Source organism: Diabrotica virgifera, chromosome 1, assembly GCF_917563875.1.
Source record: "Diabrotica virgifera virgifera chromosome 1, PGI_DIABVI_V3a".
NCBI classification, from domain to species: Eukaryota; Metazoa; Arthropoda; class Insecta; order Coleoptera; family Chrysomelidae; genus Diabrotica; species Diabrotica virgifera.
This window is the reverse complement of record NC_065443.1, coordinates 7,943,706-7,963,240: the sequence shown is the minus strand read 5'-3', so window position 1 is coordinate 7,963,240 and position 19,535 is coordinate 7,943,706. Positions and strand designations below refer to the sequence as shown.

The 19,535-nt window shown below is 33.6% G+C and overlaps 1 protein-coding gene across 1 annotated transcript in view; it reads left to right on the top strand.

Annotated features, from left to right (window-relative positions):
* Positions 1–4,206: 4,206 nt before the first annotated feature.
* Positions 4,207–19,535, top strand: part of LOC114334611 (methyl farnesoate epoxidase-like) — a 38,481-nt gene continuing 23,152 nt past the window's right edge. The window contains exons 1-2 of the mRNA XM_028284688.2: positions 4,207–4,380; positions 8,403–8,654. Of these exons, the coding sequence (XP_028140489.1) occupies positions 4,293–4,380; positions 8,403–8,654 (340 nt within the window). The 5' untranslated portion in view covers positions 4,207–4,292. The remainder of the gene's footprint in view (positions 4,381–8,402; positions 8,655–19,535) is intronic.

The following is a 19,535-nucleotide window of genomic DNA, read 5'->3' as shown; positions in this document are numbered from 1 at the left end:
TCAGGATTGAACAGAATTGAAGCATTGGAAATCTGGATTCATAGACGGATGCTGAAGATACCTTGGACGGCAAGAAAAGCTAAGGAGTAAGTACTAAGGAGGATCAACAAATATAGAGAATTGCTAAAGTCTGTTAAACATTGGAAAATATGTAATCTGGGACATGTAGTAAGAGGAAATCCATAATATAGAATACTACAACTGATTCTTAAAAGCAAAATAGAAGGCCGTGGAAGTGTAGGAAGAAAACAAGATTCTTAGTTAAAAAACATTCGTGAATGGACTCAGATATCAAATGCACGACAAAATTATTCCATGTAGTAGAAGATCTAATCTAGAAGCCTTTGCAATGGTGATCACCAACACATAGTCGTAACCAGGGGGTGGTTTTGGGGGTTGTAATCCCCCCATTTGATTTTACTTTGAGCTCTATACGCTTAACGCCATTACTATTCCACACCCCCCAGAGACCTTCAAGTAGACGTAACCCCCTCCCCTTAGGATCATCCTGGTTACACCTCTACACCAACATCGGATAATTCTGGTATGGCTCGTGAAGAAGAAGACAAAGCGATAAAGTCTTTGAACAATAAGAATAAATCCATTATCATAATCGTTTTTACAAGTTGTGAATAAATTAACGATAAAACAGATATACAAAACAAACTATAGATATTTGTAGCTATCAAAGAAAATTTCTTACCTACGGATGAATCAACTGAAGTATGTTCTGATAAGCCACAAAAGAATACCTGAGTAATGACTTTTACTGCTGATTGCTACATAAAGTTATGATATATAATATAATAATTTTTATCATGTAATGTACATGTACATACATATAATTTGATTTGTTAAAATTCGTTCATAAATTTTAATAAGACGAGCAACAAAGATATGGGTCGATAATAATTGTTGCAATTATCGATAGAGCCTCTACTCTTAAACAGCGGTATTACTTTTGCAGTTTTAAAAAATTTTGGATACGTATTACAAGATATTGATTGATTTATAAAAGTTGTTATGGGCTGGATAATTATATTTTTGACAGTTTTAATAATTTTTGTGTTAAATCCATCATGATCATTGCTGTTCCTACTTTTTTATTTCTGAAATGGCTAAGTCAACATCATTAAACTTCACTGGAATTGGAAATAGAATTTTCTCTTTAGTCTAATAACACCAAGTCTATCGGATATTGACCTGTTTCATTCTATTGTATTTAGATTCCTCTTCTTCTTCTTACTTCTTGTATGTAGGCTCTAAAGCCTCTTTCTTCTTCAATATTAGCTTCCTAAATTATTTAAGTTATCGCACCATCTTTTTCTTGGTCTGCCAATACTTCTTCGTCCATTTGGTGACTTATCTCGTGCTATTCGTACTATCCTATCCTTTGCCATTCTACTAACGTTCCACTCCTGTTTCCGTTTTGTCACACATCCATTTATGTCTTCTACATTGCATGATCTTCTTATGTTTTCGCTTCTCTCCCTATCTAACAGACTTTTCCCTGATATTCGTCGGAGTATTTTCATCTCTGTTGTTTCTAGTAGTCGTCTCGTTTTAGATGTGTCAGGTCTTGTCTCCGCCGTGTATGTCTATATAGGTCTAATTGCTGCTTTATAGATTCTTGCTTTTGTGTCTTGTCTTAGGTGTTTGTTCTTCCAGATTGTGTCATTAAGGGATACCGCCGCTTTACTTGCTTTTAAGCTTTGTTGTCGTACTTCCTCTTCAACATCTTCGTAGCTGTTTATATCTATTCCCAGTTATCTAAACCTTGCTTCCTGCTTTATTGCTTTAGATTCTATGTAACCAATTCTATTATTTCATCCGCTGTTAAAGAATGAGTAATCTTCTATTTCCTGACTATATTGCACTAATGGCTTTGTTTTTTGTAATGTCAAGATCTGAAAATTATATTGTTTAAGTTATAGTATCATCTGTTTCAATTTTACTTCTTTATAGCTTCCTTTCATATTCCATGTGATTATTGATATTACTTCATTTGATTTTGTTGTTTTTTTGTCTGTTATATCTTTTTCCTCTTGTCCCTTTTCTTTACTATGTCGTCTTTCTAGTTCCATAGAACTCTTCAGAGCAGCGGTAGAGAGAGTAAAGATAGTGATGATGATATCCAAACTCTGATTGGGAGACGGCACTTAAAGAAGAAGACCCATGTTCTTATCGATGAAATTTTCCACTGTTTTTCTTTTAATATACTTGGATTATTTGTATCCATTGGGATTATATTAAATTTATAAATTTTTGTCCAAAACTAATGGCCCTTTTCACCAATGACAAATAGTAGTTTATTCTATGAATAAAGTTATTCGACTAATAAATTGACATTTTTCCATTTTACTAACGTCAAATAAGACTTTTTTTATTTATCAATTAAATATTTGTTCTTCGATTAAATTGGCAAGTTAATCTCCCTGTAAATATCTATAAGAAAGTAAATTCGTCAGTTTAACTTTAAATTATCAGTAGTAATTGCACAAGAGCTCTAAAATTATTGAATTTTTCCCGAGTGACACTTTGACAGTTTTAATTTCACGAGCCAAGGGCGAGTGAAATTATGTCAAAGTGTCACGAGGGCCAAAATTCTATATTAATTTTAGAGTTTGAGTGCAATTTGTTGCGATTATTTCATGAATAAAACTGTTCAAAACCAAAATTTTATTGTAATTTATTTATATAAGTACAAATTAGTACAATTAAACACAAAGTTTTTATAAATATTTGACGATTGAAAGTCATCACTTTTATAATTTTTAAAACATTAATTGTCATTAATGTCACTGAATGTAATTTTTCGTAGCAACGACCCAGGCGACCAAACGACGTTTTTATAACGTAGATAACACGTCATAAAAATGACCAATTGACGCGTTTCTATGACGTAGAACTGACGTTGAAAATCACGTGTATTTGTCTCATCGATTTGACGTCATAATTGTGACGATTTTAAAAGTCATCGTACCTACGTTTTTTTTCACGTCGAGATGGTGACGATTTTCAAACGTCAAAAAAATGACGACTTTTATACATCGGTAAAATCACGTCTTTCATACTTTTAAAAAGTGACCTCTTGTGTCGAAAATATCCCCATCTAACATTATTCTGCATGATTGTACCAGCCCTCGCATTATAGAATTTTCACTATTTATATATACCTACTTACTGTGTCAAAACTGAAATAATAAATAATTTATTAAAAAATTTTCCACATACCTACTTAATATCTTAAGAAAATAAACTAATAAACATCCAAAACAAATAAACATAACCTCAAATAGTTGTCAAGAAGAATTACTGCATTAAACTAAACTGAGCAAAAACGAATAAAAATCTTTTAATTAACACGTTTCTTCAAATAAATATCTAAATGAAAAGGCTTATTTTATCACACAAGACACAAACCACGTAAACAATAAATGAGAAATTTCTTATGAACATTTAACGAAATTGTTTTGAGTCAATACAAACTTACAATAACAACCTGTAAGCTCATCCCAATTTTGTGATGTCAGACTTTATGGCTGTCTGAAATTAAAACGTTTTTTAAACGTAATCTTACGTATTTAAAATCACCTACAAAAGACGTCTATATGACGTAATGTTTAAACACGTGTGTATATTCAACCAAAACTGACGTTTCCTCTACGTTATATGACGTCAACTTGGTTGCCTGGGGAAGGGCATCTGACGTAATATATTTAACGACGGACAATTATCAAAAACTATCGATTTAATTCAGATTTATGTAGCTTTCTATTGGTCAGAATCTCCTATGAATGAAATAATCAAAATTATATTGAAACAAAATAAAAATATAAACGTCATGAAACAACTATTCATTGATTTGTTTGTTGTTGGTGAAACCGGACCTAAGACAGGAAGATATCGATATTTTTATAATGTTTCGGCTTAAACTAGTCCTGTATATAAAGACAGTTGTACTCTTCTGCCCCATAAACTCTGTCAAGCATTTTTAAATCGAGTATAAGAAACACACACAATCCGCTTTACAGAAAACTCATTACAAAACACAAACACATTCAAATCTATTCATACCTAAGAACCCAACAATTATCGAAGCATCTGAACTTGGCCCATATAATAGAAAATGACAACAAACGGGTCACGGGTCAAAAAAAAAACTTCAAAAGACAACACAGGCCTCCACGGAGATGGTAAGTAAAAGCGATCTCCGAGCGATTTGAGAATGGGCAGTTAGTCGTTGGCTCTGGAAGAACTCAGAGAACAAGAAGTGAAGACAACGAGTGAATATGTTATTTTCGGTGGTTTGCCTCATTATCACTGTATTCGCGATGGTGCTTTTATACGACATGAGACGGCCTAGGAAGTATCCACCAGGTAATCTATTTGAAAAATTTTATAAAAAAGAATCAAATTTGTAGCAAAGTAAACACGTAAATTTTTCAGTATTGATATTATATTTCCTAAGTTATATACTGTAGGTACGTATTGGAAATATACTACAATATTAAATGACATTGTATATTATTGTACTTTCAATAAAAATAAAAGAAATTTAATTGGAATTAAAATTGCAGTTTATTCCCAATAAATATTACAGATAATGTCAGAAAGCTTCAAGAAAATAGTTTTGGAACCACAATTCTTAGGTTTTAGCATTTATTTTTTGCCTTACGATATAGTTCAATAAGCAACTATAGTTCAGTTTATCTGTGAAAAAATCATAAATTTTACGTAAAAATCTTATATAGGTAGATATTTGAAAAGTACCTACTGTAGGAAAAATGAAAGATTACCCATGATCGATCATATTAAACACATCTTTTGTATGTTCCAGAAAATAATGAAATAGTACCAGTACTATAAGAACAGCTTATAACGGGTGTCCACTTATATTTTCCCCCATTTTAACTGCCTAAAACTTCTAAACGGCTCAAGATAGAAATATGCGGTTTTCGCTGAAATGTTTTATTTTAGTAAAAGTTTTGTCTGAATGGATTGAATTTTTTATATCGCTTTCAAATACGAAAAAAAATGGCGGATTTTTGAAAAAAACGTTGTTGGCTTTTTTTTAATGGAATACCCAGTATATTTTTTTGTAAATTGAAAGAAAGGTCATTCAACTATCCAGCGATGTTTTTCAAAATCGGTTGTCAAATCACTGAGTAATTAATTTTTAAAATGAGGGGTGCAACGTGGATATCACACTTACCTAAATAACATAACTGAGCAAAATGATATTATGTTATTTGATTTCCACATTGCATCTCTCATTTTAAAAATTAATTGCTAAGTCATTTGGCAACCGATTTTAAAAAATTTTATATCGCTGGATAGGTAAATGACCATTTTTTCAAGATACAGAAAAATATACTGGGTGTTTTAATAAGAAAAGTTAACAACGTTTTTTTTTTTCAAAAATCCGCTATTTTTTATTTAAAAGCGATATAAAAAATGGTCACTTACCTAAAAACTTGAAAAAACGGTCATTTATCTATCCAGCGAAAATTTTTAAAATCGGTTGTCAAATGACTGAGCGACTTCAACATTAATTATGATGCTACTTGTGCTACCCAAATGTCCTTGGTCAACATATTTGAATCATATGGTCTCTCAATGCACGTTAATTCTCCTACAAGGATTACAAAAACTTCATCTACCATAATTGACTATATTGTCTCAGATTTCTCACCCCTTGATGTCTGCTCTACAATTATTAATGCGGGATTATCAGATCATGAAGCAGTATTTACGAAGTTTAACATCTTCAGCAAACCCTCCTCGAAAACCCGACGTTTAGGTAGGATTTTTGCCGCTCGGAATTTTCATAAATTTCAAAATTTATGCTTAACTTCTGAGTGGCATTTTCCTTCTGCGGACGTGGACTATAATTTCAACGATTTTATAGAAAAGCTTGTCTCTATCTTCAATAAGGCATTTCCTTTAATTTCAATTAAGCCAAAACATCACAAACCCTGGGCTACAAAAGGTATTCGCATATCAGCCAAAAATATGCGCTCACTATTGTATATTAAGAAATTGGCTACCAACGTCTCTGTCACTCAATATATCACCAAGTACAGGGTAACCTATCTAAAACTCATTAAATCAGCTAAAAAAGCCTACTATCAAAATCGTATGGAAAGCTCTAAAAGTGTTGCAAAAGAAACTTGGTCCATAATAAACGATCTTCGAAATAGAACTCACGCAGTTTAAACATTTGCCCTTCCAGACCCGGAAAATCTAAACGAATATTTCGTTAATGTGAGTAAAAATATAACTTCTACTATTTTGCCACAAAAAGATCCCATTTCCTATCTCCCCAATTCAGGAGTGTTCTCGAATTCATTCTTTTTAAGACCAATCGATATATCTGAACTGATCCAAACTATCAATAGTATCAAAAGCAAATCATCCTGTAGTACTGATGGACTATCCATAAAAATCTTCTCAAATCTCACAGAAAATGTGTTGGAAAACCTCGTCTCACTAATTAATGATTCCTTTGAAAGAGGCAAATTCCCAGAGTGCCTAAAGATAGTTAAGTGCAACTAGTTAGAGCAAATGATACTGACTCTAGTCTCAAAAACATTGTATGTGGAGTACCACAAGGTTCAGTATTGGGTCCTCTACTGTTCCTTATCTTTATAAATGACATCACTAACTTAAAAATCGATGGAAAAATTTTTCTTTTTGCTGATGATACCAGTATCACTTGGAGCAACTCAACTATTGCATCTCTTCATGCAACTATAACTTCTGATTTGCTTACGTAAAAAACCTGGTCTGACTCTAATTTACTCTCTTTTAACGTGGATAAGACAGTAGCATTATCCTATAAAAGTGCTCTTCAACCCCTGCTTGTTAATAACAGCCAGATCTCTACCGTTGATTCTGTTAAATTTCTTGGTATTTTTTTAGACAGCAACCTCAAATGGTCCCTTCATATCGATGTGTTAAGTAAGAAACTCGCCTCAGCCTGCTATGCTATAAGATCTGTTTCGAAAGAACTCAATTTAGCATCTTCTAAACTAACATATTTTTCTTTGTTCGAGTCTCATCTTCGATATGGTCTTCCTTTTTGGGGTTCTAGTACAGCTGCCCAATTAGATGTTATTTTTAAATTACAAAAAAGAGCAATAAGGTATCTGTTTGGCCTCAGAAGAACAACACATTGCAGAAGTTACTTCAAAGATCACGGCATTTTAACCCTTACATCTTTATATATTTTAGAAACTGTTTGCTTAATTCGTAAACACATGCATGTCTTTCCAGCAAGGCCTCGTCATGACTATTCCACCAGAAATTCAAATTTTGATGTCTATTTACCGATCCCGTCCTCTGAGTTAGTAAAGAAATCTATATTATATTCCGCAAAAAAACTATACAACCATCTTCCTTTACAACTCAAATCTGCAACATCTTTCCCCAAGTTCCGTAAAATGACAAAAGCTCATCTATCTAAAAGACCGTATTATTCAGTAGAAGAGTTTCTTAATGACTAACTAAGAAATTACAGTAATGTACAAGTAACCAAACTTATCTATATTTGGGTGTCACATGCAGCAGCTTAAACTTATTAGTTCCTATGTCTATAAATAGTTTACTTTGTTGTATATTCACTTTGCAATTTCTATAAATTGTTGCAATATATCGATTTTGTTTTTTTTTTCTTTACTTTATTAACTTATATTTTGTATTTATGTATATTTTTTTTATATTGACGATTTATCAAATTTCAGAAAATTGTATTTGTTACTGTTATTGTTAGATATTATTTATTTATTTTTTTCTGACTTTAATTAAGCTTTGTCCATACAATTTGTATTTTCAGTGACAATAAAGCATATTTCTATTCTATTCTATATTCTATACTCTTGAGGGTACTAAGTGTTCTTCTTCTTCACATGCCGTATCAGAATTATCCGACGTTGGCAATCGCCATTTCGAAGACTTCTCAATCTTCTGTAACATGGAATATTTGTCCTGCATTTGATATAGGAGTCCATGCACGAACGTTTTTAATCAAGAAGCTGGTTTTCTTTCTACACTTCTACGGCCATCTTTTTGCCTTTGAGGATCAGTTGTAGTATTCTATATCGCTTTCTCCTCACTATATATCTCAGATAAGATATTTTCTGGTGTTTAACAGTCTTTAGCAACTCTCTATCTTTGTTGACCCTCCTCAGTACTTATTCGTTAATTTTTCTTGCTGTCCAAAATATCTTTAGCATCCGTCTATGAATCCACATTTTCAGTGCTTCGCTTGATACTTTTAACTGTCCTCACTTCTTCATCATATAAAACTACAGACCATATATAGCACTTAAAATTTGTTGTCTTAGTTAGTTAGTTACTTGGAGAGTATTATTTACCTCGTTTATTATTCCTTTCAATAGGTCCAAACTTTATCCCTATAGTAGGAAGTTACTTGCACTATAGAGAAAGACTAAAAGCATTGGGGTACCACCATCTAGTCTGGATGGAGTTATTCCAAAAGTACGGCGAAGTTGTTGGTATGAAACTGGGGAGGAACTATGTTGTAGGAGTCTTCGGATCTGAAGCAATTAAAGAAGTGTTAAGCAGAGAAGACTTTGACGGACGACCAGATGGGTTCTTCTTTAGACTTCGTACGTTCGGCAAAAGATTAGGTAAGTGCTTTTTTAAAATCCATAAGGAAAAAAATTCCTGTAGCTGGCTGTATACCATTAATTAGAAAAATTGAAGAAAAAAATGTTCTGTGTAAAAGGTATATTTATTTCAAAACCCCAATAAAGGACTACATTAAAAAACAGAACGTTTTCGCTCTTAGGAGAGCATCATCAGTGTTCTTTGCCTAAAATAAGTATAACCATAATTAGTGAAGACAAAAGTAAAAAATTTAAAGGTTGACCAAGATAAAAAATTAGGTTATACTCACAAGCTCTACATGCTAAGCCACCAAAAATATATGGGTTAAAACCCTTAAAATGTCGACTAAAAGTCTTACACTAAATCCTGGCGATGGATGAAATTTAGAGAGAGATACCTCAAAGTATCATATGCTATTCCACGAAGCATGTGGGTGGTTGAGTCGATTTCTCTGTCTTCACAAAGAGAAAGGTGAAAGCCAACTGATTACAGGTGACAGGTGTGAAAGCGTTTCGGACTAATGACAATACGAGACAGATAGTGCAACTTGAAGTTTTGTGAATTGATATGTACTTAGGTATACTAGCCACTAGTTTTAAAAAATTATTTGTAGTAAAATTCAATTTTTTGTTTGTTGGTATTATTGAATTTTACTACAAATAATTTTTTAAAACTAGTGGCTAGTGTATCTAACTACATATCAATTCACAAAACTTGAAGTTACACTGTCTGTTTCATACTGTCATTAGTCAGAAACGCTTTCACACCTGTCACCTGTAATCAGTTGGCTTTCACCTTTCTCTTTGTGAAGACAGAGAAATCGACTCAACCACCCACATGCTTCGTGGAATAGTCATATGATACTTTGAGGTATCTCTCTCTAAATTTCATCCATCGCCAGGATTTAGTATAAAACATGTTAATGTAAGACTTTTATTAGACATTTTAAGGGTTTTAACCCATGTATTTTTGGTGGCTTAGCATGTAGAGCTTGTGAGTATAACCTAACTTTTTATCTTGGTCAACCTTTAAATTTTTTACTTTTGTCTTCACTAATTATGGTTATACTTATTTTAGACAAATAACACTGATGATGCTCTCTTTAGAGCGAAAACTTTCTGTTTTTTAATGTAACCCTTTATTGGGGTTTTCAAATAAATATACCTTTTACACAGAAGATTTTTTTCTTCAATTTTTACTTTTTTAGATTCATATCCATATAATATTATGATCTTAAAATTTGAAAATCGATAACATTATTAGCCCTTTCGGGGTACATCACGGAACGCTTACGAACGTGCTGCTTACATGGTTGAGCCACAACTCTACCATTTTAATGTATAAATTCACAAGGAAAAAGTTTTCCTGTGGTTGGCTGTATACCATGTAATACAAAAAAACAGTAAAATCATGTATAAAAGGTATATTTAAAAACCCTTAAAAGGGCCACATCAAAATCGCAGCATAACTAGTTTTCGACTGGTTTACCAGTCATCATCAGTGCTTACGTGCAATGTACATGCTAACCACCAAGATAGTATTTAACAAAAATATGGGGGTCAAAGCCCAGTAAAAGAAGTCCGTCAAAGGAAACATTGGTTTAAAAAGCTTCATTAAATATGGATGTTTAAAATATTTAGCTAATCTGCTCTAGGTAACATCTGAGCTGTGTATTTGACTTGTTTACATGTTGAAAGTCTGACTAGTCCAGAAAGCCACTGCGCATCCGCTAGGAAAAATATTCTAATTCGGATTTTTTGCACAATCTTACTCAACAAGGACCCCTTTTAACAAATTTGCATGTTGCCAGGACCAAAAGTTGGTCAAAAATTTTTTAAACGTTTTTTTTTTGTTTTTTTCTTAAAAATATTTTTTTTGCATGGAACAAATTTTTTTTAGGGTTTTTGGATCATTCCAAACAGAAAAGGTCTTAAGTGACTTTTCTCTAAAGTTGATAGTTTTTGACATGTAAGCGATTAAAAATAGAAAAATTGCGAAATCGGCCATTTTTAACCCTCAAAAACTATGTGAAAAACTGAAAATTTGAATGTTGCCAAGGTAGACAGATATTGTTTAAAAATCGATTGATGAAATACTGAAGAGATTTTTGCAATACAGTATCAAAAACCCCTTTGTTTTTTAATTGCCAATCAAGCGTGCGCGACACTATTTTCCACCGTTGCATGTGTATACAGTATGGTGCAAATGAAAGGAATAAATTCGTTATTTCGTAAACCGGTGACTTTAAGGAAAAATCCCAAAACAGGTCGGTTTTTATTTTTAAATTATGATATTGTGGCATATATAGTATACTAGTGATGTCATCCATCTGGGCGTGATGACGTAATCGATGATTTTTTTAAATAAGAATACGGATCGTGTGCTGGCTCATTTGAAAGGTTCTTAAATTCTCTATTCAGTAATATAAACAAGTACATAATTATTTATACAGGGTGTCCAAAAAATTTTTTATTAAATTAAATCATTTGGCAAATTGACAATAAAATTAAATTATTGGACACCCTGTATAAATAATTATGTAAATGTTTATATTACTGAATAGAGAATTGAAGAACCTTTCAAATGAGCCAGCACACGACCCCTATTCTCATTTAAAAAAATCATCGATTACGTCATTACGCCCAGATGGATGACCTCACTAGTATACCATATATGTCACAATATAATAACTTAAAAATAAAAATCGACCTGTTTCGGGATTTTTCCTGGTTTACGAAATATCGAATTTATTCCTTTCATTTGCTCCATACTGTTGGTGGAAAATAGTGTCGCGCACGTTTGATTAGCAATTAAAAAACAAAGGAGTTTTGAATATTGTATTACAAAAAACTCTTCGGGATTTCATCAATCGATATTTAAAGAATATCTACCTAGCTTGGCAACATTCAAATTTTCAGTTTTTCACATAGTTTTTGAGGGTTAAAAATGGCCGATTTCGCAATTTTTCAATTTTTAATCGTTTATATGTCAAAAACTATCAACTTTAGAGAAAAGTCACTAAAGACCTTTTCTGTTTGGAATGATCCAAAAAAAGTAACTTGTTTCATGCAAAAAAAATAATTTTAGGAAAAAACAAAAAAAAAAAAACGTTTAAAAAATTTTTGACCAACTTTTGGTCCTGGCAACATGCAAATTTGTTAAAAGGTCCTTTTTGAGTAAGGTTGTGCAAAAAATCCGAATTAGAATATTTTTCCTAGCGGATGCGCAGTGGCTTTCTGGACTAGACGGACTTCTTTTACTGGGCTTTGACCCCCATATTTTTGTTAAATACTATCTTGGTGGTTAGCATGTACATTGCACGTAAGCACTGATGATGACTGGTAAACCAGTCGAAAACTAGTTATGCTGCGATTTTGATGTGGCCCTTTTGAGGGTTTTTAAATATACATGATATTTTATACATGATTTTACTGTTTTTTTTTTATTTTAATGTATGTCTTTAGTGTCTCTACATTTTACTGCTCTTCTTACTTCTTATACAATTACCAGTAGCAGTTCTGAATGGAAAACTATTTGAAAGTACACAAGAAATATTGCATGCACTACGATTTAATAAATAAAAAGGTGACTTATTTTCCTTCTGTTTGTATACGAATGTTTTTACAGCCATCTGTAAAATGTTAATGTTAATGTTAATAATGTTGAATTGATTTATTACGTACGAGCCACCTAAATTTAAGAGCCCCCATATTACTAATCCTCTGGAATGTGCTTGTGAATTGGACTAAAATATTGTATTAAACTGTTTGTTAATTAAATTAATGAATTTTATAACACTAGAAATGTGAAGCTTTAAAAATGATAGGGTTTTTTTTTATATTTATTTGTTGTTTTTTAACTGCAGGTTATTGACACTGAAATAATTTCATAAAGAAAAACCGTTATAAAAGGTATATAATTAAAATCCCTAAAAAGGGGGCTACATCACAGAACTAGTTTCCGATTGGTTTACCAATCATCATCAGTGCTTACGTGAAATTTACATGCTAACCACCAAGATATAATTTAACAAAAATATGTGGGTCAAATTCCTGTACAAGTAATCCGTCAAGGAAACATCGGTTAAAAATGCTAACTTAAGCATGGGTGTTTAAAGTATTTTTCATTAATATGCCCCAGGTAACATCTGAGTTGTGGTTTGACTTGTTCACATGGTGAAAGTATGGCAGCAGGTGTAATTGCAAGATGCCATGTAAATTTCACGTAAGCACTGATGATGATTGGTAAACCAATCGAAAACTAGTTCTGTGATGTAGCCCTTTTTAGGGATTTTAAATATATACCTTTTATAAAGGATTTTATTGTTTTTTGTATTACATGGTGTACAGCCAACTACAGGAAAACTTTTTCCTTGTGGAATTACATAACACTTAAAAAAATCACAATAAATAATAGTTAATTTTTGATATTTTGTTAAACATATTTACTTCTCGTAAAAAGTGTAACTAGTAGGCTTTGGAATTGAGGCGCCCAGAGAAACAGTGGCCTAATCCACAACCCACAATTTTACCAAAACGCTTTTATTACTTTAAAGTTATTCCTTATTTAAGTATTTTCAGATGCAGAGTGGCTCAAGCAATGATTGCTGTCTGATTGGTGTCTGTATGTCAAATCTGCCATTTATAGATATTTAAAAAAAGTTGGGGGTATTCTTCAATACTATTGTGTTAGCGCTTTGGTTTTATTGTTTCGTTTGTCTGCATTTCAAATGCAATGGATATATTATTAACACATTTGCAGTATTTATTATAGCTTGCTTTCAGAAGACTCTTTCAATTCGTATATTTTAGCAATCATTATTTGACATTAATAATCCCTTTCTTAACGGATTTTATTGGTTCGTAGGTCAGTGTCTTAGATCGTACTCATCGCATAAAAGATTCGTTTGAGTTAGCCAAATGACGTGGGCCAACTTGCATTGGCGTCTCCAAAAAGGATTTATATTTAATATATCTTTAGACATCTGCAATACACGAGTACCATGCAGTATATTAGGTAAAGCAAATAGCGTAACGATATTGTTGCTGGTCCCAAGCTCGTAGAAAGAAGGAGGGACAACGAAAAATATTCTTCAAATCAAATAAATATCAAACGCCAAACAAAAATAATCAAAGCGTCTTCGAAAAGTAATTAAACATCTTAAAGATAAAGGGAAAGACAAGAAACAAAGAAAGGGAAAAGACGAAATTATGTTATATAACTACGTAATGCTTCACATGTGGTGTTACTAAAGAAACTAGAACCAAAGAAGGAGTCGTCCTACTATACCAGAAACATGCACACCAAGTAGAAGACTATAAGTATGTCTCAAAAACAGTAGTTTGCATATGAATTAAACTAGACATCAAACATCAAAGCCTTAAATGTGATAGCAATTTATGTATTTGATTACAACAGAGATGTAAATAGAAGAAAAAGCTTCTACGAACACCTCCAGAGCACAGTATACAAAATTCCGTAAAATGAATATATTACTTTATTGTATGTGTTGGTGATGTTATTATATGTCAAAATTAACGGGCCACCTTAAAAATAGGTCATTTTTGATGTCTTATTTCTCCTAAACCTGTTGTCCGATTTAAGTGATTTTTTAATATGTTATAGCCTTATTCCTTGACAATTTCGTTATAATAATATTGTTGCTAAACAGGTAGATTTTCATTGTATACCGGGTGTACAAATCAAACTGTGTTTTTTTCTTAAAGTTTGCATCACCCTGTGGAATATTCTAGCATTTGTAGAATACTGAAATTAAAACCTGACTATAGCCTCATGCTTTCTCAACATTTTGTTTTTTGATTGATTCGCTTATGTTGGATAATAAAAAAGTTAGGTGCTTTAACAATTAGACATGTTTTTTATCAATACAGGGTGTTTTTAAAAAATTTTGGAAAATTTTAAGGGGTAATTCTGCATGAAAAAATAATGACAGTTTGCTTTATAAACTTATGTCCGCAAATGCTTCTTTTCCGAGATAGGGGGTGTTGAAATTTTTTTGACAAACTGACGATTTATTTATTACTTTAAAACCAGTTGAGATATGCAAATGTAATTTAGTGAGTTTTCTGACGTAGTTATTGCATATTTTTTGACATACAATTAAGAATTTAATTTTCACCATTGGCGCCCATACGGGTAATATGAGCCATCATATTACCCTTATGGGAGCCAATGGTGAATATTAAATGCTTAATTGTATGCCAAAAAATGTGCAATAACTACATCTTAAAACTCACCAAATTTTATGTGCATGTCTCAACCGGTTTTAAAATAATAAATAAACTCACCTACAAAATTACCCGCCCACCTTGTATTTCTTTCAATTTGCAGAAATTGTTAACCTTGGACCACATTTTATGAAGGATACGGTGAAAACTACCTGCGCTGAAGAGAAATAATAATTTTTTTGAAAAAAGTCGTTTGTTACAGCAAAAATCAAATGAAAAAAATCTTCGAAGAAAATTCAAATGGACCGTGACGTCAAATAGTGTGACGTCAAAGCGTCAAAATTTTTCCAAACACGTTGTGTCTAGGTATACGCTAACGTGTACGCAAATAAAAAAAGTTAGGTAGAATTAAAGGTCATAACAAATATTTTTCTATCAAACAAACACTAACATATCAAAATAGCGTGTATCAAAATATACAGTCACTGCCCACGCTAAATAGTCACTAGCTTGATGAAGTTTAACTTTTTATTTGCGTACATTTTAGCGTGTACCTAGACACAACGTGTTTGGAAACCTTTTTTTGACGTTTTGACGTCACGACTATCGCGGTCCATTAACAATATTTTGGAAATAAAAGTCTAATTGACAAAAAATTGGGTATCAATAATGAGTGTTGCCGCCTCTAGCCCTTAGGACTTCTAGGAGCCGTTTTTTCAATCCATTCATGATATTCTGGATATCAGATTGGGGGATATTTTGCCACTCCTCTACCGCAGCTGTCTTCAGCTCTCCAAGGGATGCAGGGGCTGGTACTCTCGCTCTTACCCGTCTTTTGAGGTTGTCCCAGATATGCTCAAGTGGGTTAAGATCGGGACTGTGTGCTGGCCATGGTAGAACTTGAATCCCGACTTCATTAAGGTACTCACGGGTAGATCTTGCTGTATGGCAACGTGCATTGTCATGCATTAGTCTGAAGTTATCACCAATTAATGGTGCAAAAGGCATGACATGGTCTTGGAGAACTTCTTGCACGTATATACTTGGGCATTCACACTGCCTCTACCGAACACAACAAGATCAGTACGCGCTTTGTAAGAAATACCTCCCCAAATCATTATTGACCCTCCTCGGTAAGCCACTGTTTCTTTTCATCTAAACAACAAGTTGGCAAACAGAGAATTGCGAGTGTATTTTAATAACAAGCTGTTAAAACACAATAAATACCCGAAATACCTTGGGGTTACTCTAGACAGAACGCTCACATTCAGAGAACACCTGACGAAAACAGCAGCAAAATTGAAAACACGCAACAATATAATACAGAAACTCTGCGGCACTACATGGGGGTCCACAGCATCAACATTAAGATCCTCTGCTCTTGGCCTGATATATCCGGTGGCAGAATACTGTGCTCCAGTGTGGCTAAATAGCAGGCATACCCACCTGGTCGACACCCAACTAAACCGTACTATGCGTATGATAACAGGTACAATTAAGCCCACCCCTACAATGTGGCTACCTACCCTTAGTAATATAGCACCACCCAACCTACGCCGCGAACATGCATTGGTTAAAGAATATAACAAAATAATGGACAGTCGCCAGCTTCTAGTCCACAACGACATCCCCGATATTCTTGGAAACCGTCTCCGATCCAGGTTACCCCCTCTACAATCTGCTCAAGCGCTGCAGCAATCCAACTTTGACTTAAATACCCGATGGAGAGAAGATTGGGAAAGTAGGACAGATCCGCATTACCATAGTCTACCGGACATCATAGGGAAACCTGGCGAATTTGAACGTCCCCGTAAGATTTGGGCAGCCCTTAATCGAATTCGAACAAACTGTGGAAGATGCGCCGACTCCCTCCACAGATGGGGTAAACTCCCCTCGCCTTCTTGTGACTGCGGCGCTGCAAGACAGACGATCAGTCACATTGTTCAGGACTGCCCACGCAGAGCATACACAGGCGACCCTATAGACTTTGTAATGGCAACCGAAGGGTCAATCGAATATATAAAAAAATTGGACATCTGTTTGTGATGCATTGTATAATGCATAAATCTAACTATATTCTGTGATATACTTAAGCCATACGCTAAATAAATTCTTCTAATCGTTTGTCTACTCACACTAACGTTTCTCACCTCAAAAAGAGACCTACGAGCTTCAGGAGCGGTGCAAAAGCGATTTCTCAATACTGTGGAGGCAATGAAGCGGTCATCTCGAACTGAAGTGCATCGTTGTCGGCCTTGACCTGGCCTGCGGTTATACGATCCTGTCTCCCGAAATCGTCTGATGGCATTTTGTACCGTATTTCTGTGGTGGGGTTAATTTTGCTGGTGAGTTAAATCGTCTGTATTAATGAAAAACATGGCTAGTTGTTAAACTACCTAACTTTCTTACTGTCCAACATAAGCGAATGAATCAAAAAACAGAATGCTGAGAAAACATGAGGCTATAGTTATATTTTAATTTCAATATTTTATAAATGCTAGAATATTCCACAGGGTGATGCAAACTTTAAGAAAAAAACACTGTTTGATTGGTACACCCGGTATACAATGAAAATTTACCTGTTTAGCAACAATATTATTATAACGATATTATCAAGGAATTAGGCTATAACATATTAAAAAAATCACTTAAATCGGACAACAGGTTTAGGAGATATAAGACATCAAATATGACCCATTTTTAAGGTGGCCCGTTAATTTTGGCCCAGAGTGTAGTACCAGGGATAAAACAGTGATATAACGAGGATGCCATGCTTTAACTCAGAAAACTGAAACAATAGTAATCAGCAAAGAACCAATGAAATGCAAATTTAAAGTCGAAGATCAAATCAATTATCAGGATGTCTTAAAACACTATATGGCGTACCCTACACATTAACTGTGAAAAGAAATCAAGAGTCTTTAAGGCCAGTATATGACCAAGAATGACGAATCCATCAGAAATAAGACCTGCCACAGCCAAAACATAGGGAATGCTTTTGACAGCAGAAATGAGAATATTCAGAAGAATTGCAGGTAACACGATCAGAGACCGAATAAGGAGTGACTAGATCATAACAAAATCCAATGTACAGGATATAAACGAGTGGACACTAAATAGAAAGAAAGATTGGAACAATCACAAGAGTTGTTAAAATAGCAACCGGCAAATCACCAATTGAGATCTCGTCGCTTTACTTGCTTTTAAGCTTTGTTGTCGTACTTCCTCTTCAACATCTCCGTAACTAGTTATATCTATTCCCAGATATCTAAACCTTGCTTCCTGCTTTATTATTTTCCCATCAATTTCGATTTTACATCATAGCGGGTATTTAGATGTGGTCATACCTTTGGTTTTTCTTCTGATATTATCATATTGTATTTCTTGGCTGTTGTATTGAAGATGTGTATTAATCTTTGGAGATCGTCTTCTGTCTCGGCGATTATTGCGGCGTCGTCTGCATAACATAATATTTGGATTTCTTTGTTCCCCATTTTGTAACCATGACCTTTACGTACTGCTTCTATTATTTCGTCCATTATTATATTAAAGAGCAGTGGGCTTAATTAGTCACTTTGTCTGACACCGCTTTGTACTGGTATAAACTGCGTTAGATTTCCATTTATCTTTGCCTGTATTCGATTATGAAAATAGATGTTTTCGATGGTTTGTATAATATTGATTGGTATGTTTCTTCTATACAGTAAATGTAGGACGTCTTCGACTTGGATGCGATCGAAAGCCTTTGTCAGGTCTATAAAACATAGATTTGCTGGTTTATTGTACCGGCCTTTTCTGTGATTTGTCTCAGTACAAATACGGCGTCTAAGCAGGATCTTCCGGATCTGAATCCTTGTTGTTCATCTGATAAAGTTGTTAGTTTATTCATTTTGTTAGTTAGGACATTTGTGGTTAGCTTAAGTGCGGTGTTTAGTAGATTTATACCTCTATAATTGTTGGGGTCTTCTTTGTCTCCTTTCTTGAACATTGGTATCATTATGCTGTTTCTCCATGTGTCTGGTATCTTGCAGTGCAATATTAGTTTTTGTATAAGTTTTGTTATCTCTAGGGTTATACTTTCTCCTCCGTATTTTAGAAGCTCGTTGGTTATTCCGTCTGGTCCTGGTGACTTTTTGTTTTTGAGTGAATTTATGGCCACCTATACTTCCTGAAAACTGATTTCTATTTCGTGTCTTAATTCAGGTAGGTTATTGTTTTGATTATTATTTTCCTTTCCTTTAAACAGTTCCGTCAAGTATCTTTCCCATTCGCTTGTTGGTATGTTATTGTATTCCTTCAATTCTGCCATTTCTTTCCGTTGGTTTCTTATGAATCTCCATATTTGTTTTTGTGTTCCGTAGAAGTCGCTTTCCATCCTTTTTGTAAACTGTTCGAAGTGTTCATTTTTTGTTCTTCTTACCAATTGCTTTGTTTCATTTCGTATTCTTCTAAACCATTCTTCTACTCTAGTAAACTTTTTTTCTCTAGACCTAATATTTTTAGATCTTTTACTATAATTTTATAGTTATAATAATAATTATAGTAATCTTTCTCTAAATACTTACTTGGTACAAGTAATTTTCGTAGTTATTTCAAGGTACAATAAACCCTTTTTTATAATTTTTTAAAGATGTCCCTGTTTTATAAAACACCAAGCTGAACCCCGTCGTTTTGTCTTTAACCGGTCCCTGGACTTTTTCTTTTTCTTTTAAA